This window comes from Gavialis gangeticus, unplaced genomic scaffold, assembly GCF_001723915.1.
Source record: "Gavialis gangeticus isolate Ggan-Ray unplaced genomic scaffold, GavGan_comp1, whole genome shotgun sequence".
Lineage (NCBI taxonomy): Eukaryota > Metazoa > Chordata > Crocodylia > Gavialidae > Gavialis > Gavialis gangeticus.
Window position 1 is genome coordinate 2,799,739 of NW_017729034.1, and position 3,204 is coordinate 2,802,942.

General features: G+C 49.7%; 1 protein-coding gene across 1 annotated transcript in view; it reads right to left on the bottom strand.

Annotated features, from left to right (window-relative positions):
* The window catches only part of SLC19A2 (solute carrier family 19 member 2), a 23,962-nt gene extending 20,758 nt beyond the window's left edge, over positions 1-3,204 (bottom strand). The window contains exon 1 of the mRNA XM_019526663.1: positions 3,043-3,204. Within this exon, the coding sequence (XP_019382208.1) occupies positions 3,043-3,204 (162 nt within the window). The remainder of the gene's footprint in view (positions 1-3,042) is intronic.

Here is a 3,204-nt window from a genome sequence, read left to right on the forward strand (position 1 = left end):
TTATGTAAACATTTAAGTACTGCCTGTTGCTTTCCACCTGTACATCTCAGAGTACTTCACTTAAGTGAAGATGTCAGCATGCATTTCTGCAAAAGGAGAAACTGACCCCCGCCCCCAGCCCAGTCTCAACCCCAGAAATTACCAAAGCTACTCAGCAGTAGAACTGGGAACAGACCCCAGGAATCAGCATACTAAAATCTGAGTCTCCTGTTATAGCTGCTAATCAAAGCCACAGGTCACATACAGCCTAAGGGCTGGATCCAACCTGTGGAGCCCCATATGCTGGCCCCCAGTGCTGTCCCATCAACCCACATGCTGTACCCACTGCTCCCCACATACAATGCCTGGGACAGGCCATCCACAGCACTCCTGGCATCAGATCCCAGATTATGCTGCCCACTGGCATTCTGAACAGGTGCTGTGCGGACTGGATCAGGCGTCAGGACCAGGGAGGCATCCGTGGGCTTGAATCAGCCCATGGGCAGGCCCCACACCACTTATGCAGACTGCAGGGCCAGGTAAGTTTGACACTCCTATTGGAGGTCAGATTTTGCTTTTGAATCCATAGCTAATACGTTAGTTTATTCACCTAACAGAGACCAAATCCTTAACATCACCAAGTTTTTTTTTTTAAACTTAGAAAAAGAAAAAAGCAGCATCATGCACACTAGTTGAAGAAGTATCAGCTGCTACTCTTTCTTCACCATGAGACAACTGGTTACTTTGCTGTGTCACCAACTGACATTTACTTAACAGGACAGTACAGGTTTCCCTCACTTTACACGGGTTCTGTATATGCATATTCGCCCTTATGCAATGACCCTTTATATACCAAAAACTGGTTATATGCAAGGTAAATTCACTGTTATGCGACCGGTGTGGTGGAAGCCTACAGTCAGCTGCTTTGTACAGTGCATTGGATAAGTGACGTGCACCAAATATAGTCTCCTCTCTCATTGCCTGCGACATCTCTAGTTGCCATCCCCCATTATGATAGTGTCCTGTGCTTGTGTGTACTGTTTGCTGTTGGTGAATACCAAAATTGGCTTGTAAAAGTGGTAAAAATAGGTCTGGGGGTCAGTACAGTTGAGGTCTTGGAATGTCTCCCTATTTGTTACAGTGTAAAGTGGGTTCCCTTTATGCAAATTCGAGTTATGCACCATTTGCCAGGAATGCATGTATAGCATAAAGCGAGGGAAACCTGTATGCAATTCGTCACCAATTGTGGGGGCACTGCCAGTCTCACATGACAGACGTTATCAGTTTAAAACTGGATCACTGATGGAGTAACTGTCAGGTGACCCAGCCCAAAATCCATCAGAAGATTTCTCTTAGAATTTTTTTATGCTAGGTTGTCTCATAAAAACCCCTTGTTGCAAATACCTTAATATTTCTCCCATTAATAGTTTTAACTGATATAAAAAGCAGTCCAGTTACACAGACAAAAAGCTATCAAAACCCCTGGAGTTGCACCTAATTTATAATATTCTTGTCTAACTTTAGGAAGCACAAGGTTTTCAGACAGCAGTGCGATTTTTTTATGCAGCAGCATCCTTTTAAGCCTCTTCTATCTTTTTAGGCCATGAAAGCTGAGCGTTTTGAAAAGCAGCATTTCTAGCCAAAGTTTTCCTGCCAGCAACAGCTATTCTAAGGTTGAGCCTTATACTTTCAGGAAGCGGAGATAGGTTACAGATTAAACCAAACCCTCCATCCACCAGGAGCTACATGCTTGGGCGAGAATAGAGGGAAAAGGTAAGTTCTTAAGTAACACTGGCAAACTGCCATTCTGCCCTGCTACACCCCGATTGTCCTCCCAGCTTCCGCTGAAGTCTTCCAAGCAACTCTTCTAGGGACACATCTCCCCCATTCCCACACCTCCAACACAGCTAGCCCCAGCCACCTTTCTGCATACTGGTCATTGCTGAGTCAGCAGCAGGACACAACTATCCCCTTGTATGTGGTTTACCAGTGAAAACAGGCCCACTCTGACCTTTGCAGCCCTGACCTCCTGAGTCCCTAATGTGCAATCCTGTGTGCAGTAAGAGTCAACAACTGTCTCTGCAATGAACCCATTCTCCAGTAGGTGTGTAGGTAATGAATGCCCAAAGGCCACACTGACCATCACACATAAATCCCCACAAATCCCTTTCAAACACCCTCTTAATGTCCCCATGTAAAACCCTGGAAGTTTTATTTTTGTGTTTTTTAACCATTAGCAATCCTTGCCCAAAGTGCTGCAGCACCGTGGGGTGCCTCCTGCTTCTTTTAAGGGTCCTGTGTAGTGTCAACACCAGGGATTTCATCCTGTAGTGCCAGAGCTGCCCAGATGTGGCTTTGTGGAGCCCTTCACCACAGATCCACAGCTCAATTATTTATCTGTAGTATGACAAGAAGGGTGGTGGAAGGGGGTAAAGCAGGGTAGAGGTGGGGGCTGGGGACACTAAGAGCCAGCTTAGCCAAAGATGGAAAACCACAGGTCTGGAGAGACATCTGGACCCCCACATCACATTCAGAGGTCATCTATAGCAGTGGTTTTGAACATTTTTTTGTACCAGGACCCATTTGTAGCCATCAATGGCGAGTCCTGTACCACCACCCCCAGGCCTCAGCCCCTCAGCATGCGAAGCTCTGCCAGCCCACAAAATAAAAGCTGTGGTTTCTGGCTTCTTTTTCCTTTAAAGGAGAATCCATGTCTAGAGTTAGTCCGCAACCCTTCCATGTGTTCTTGCGACCCACTTTTGGGTCACGACCCACAGGTTGAGAAACACTGGACCAGTGCAGCCCCCTACCTGAGGCTGGATCACCCCTGCCCCAACCACCCCGCACAACCCATCATCCAGATTGGACCCAAGAGAGCCGCGCAGCCCAGAGCCCTCACCCGACCCTGCTGCCGCAGTGTCCCAGTCTGGGGGCTCGGGCCCGCCACCCCAAGCGCTAACTCTGCGGGCCGCCCCGTTCGCGATCCCAAGGGCGGGACTGAGTGACCTCTGCAGGTCCCCCCCGCCCCACGCGAGGCGGGCCGGGGCGGCCGGGCCGAGCTACCTGGGTCTCGCTGAGGTTCTTGTCCGGGCCCAGCAGGTAGCGCGTGAGGAAGGGCTCGGAGGGCCGCAGGTTGGAGAAGAAGCCGTAGAGGCAGAGAAGCGCCGTGGGCAGCGCCCAGCAGCAGCCCCGAACCAGGCCGCGCCGCCCACGCGCTGCCTCCAT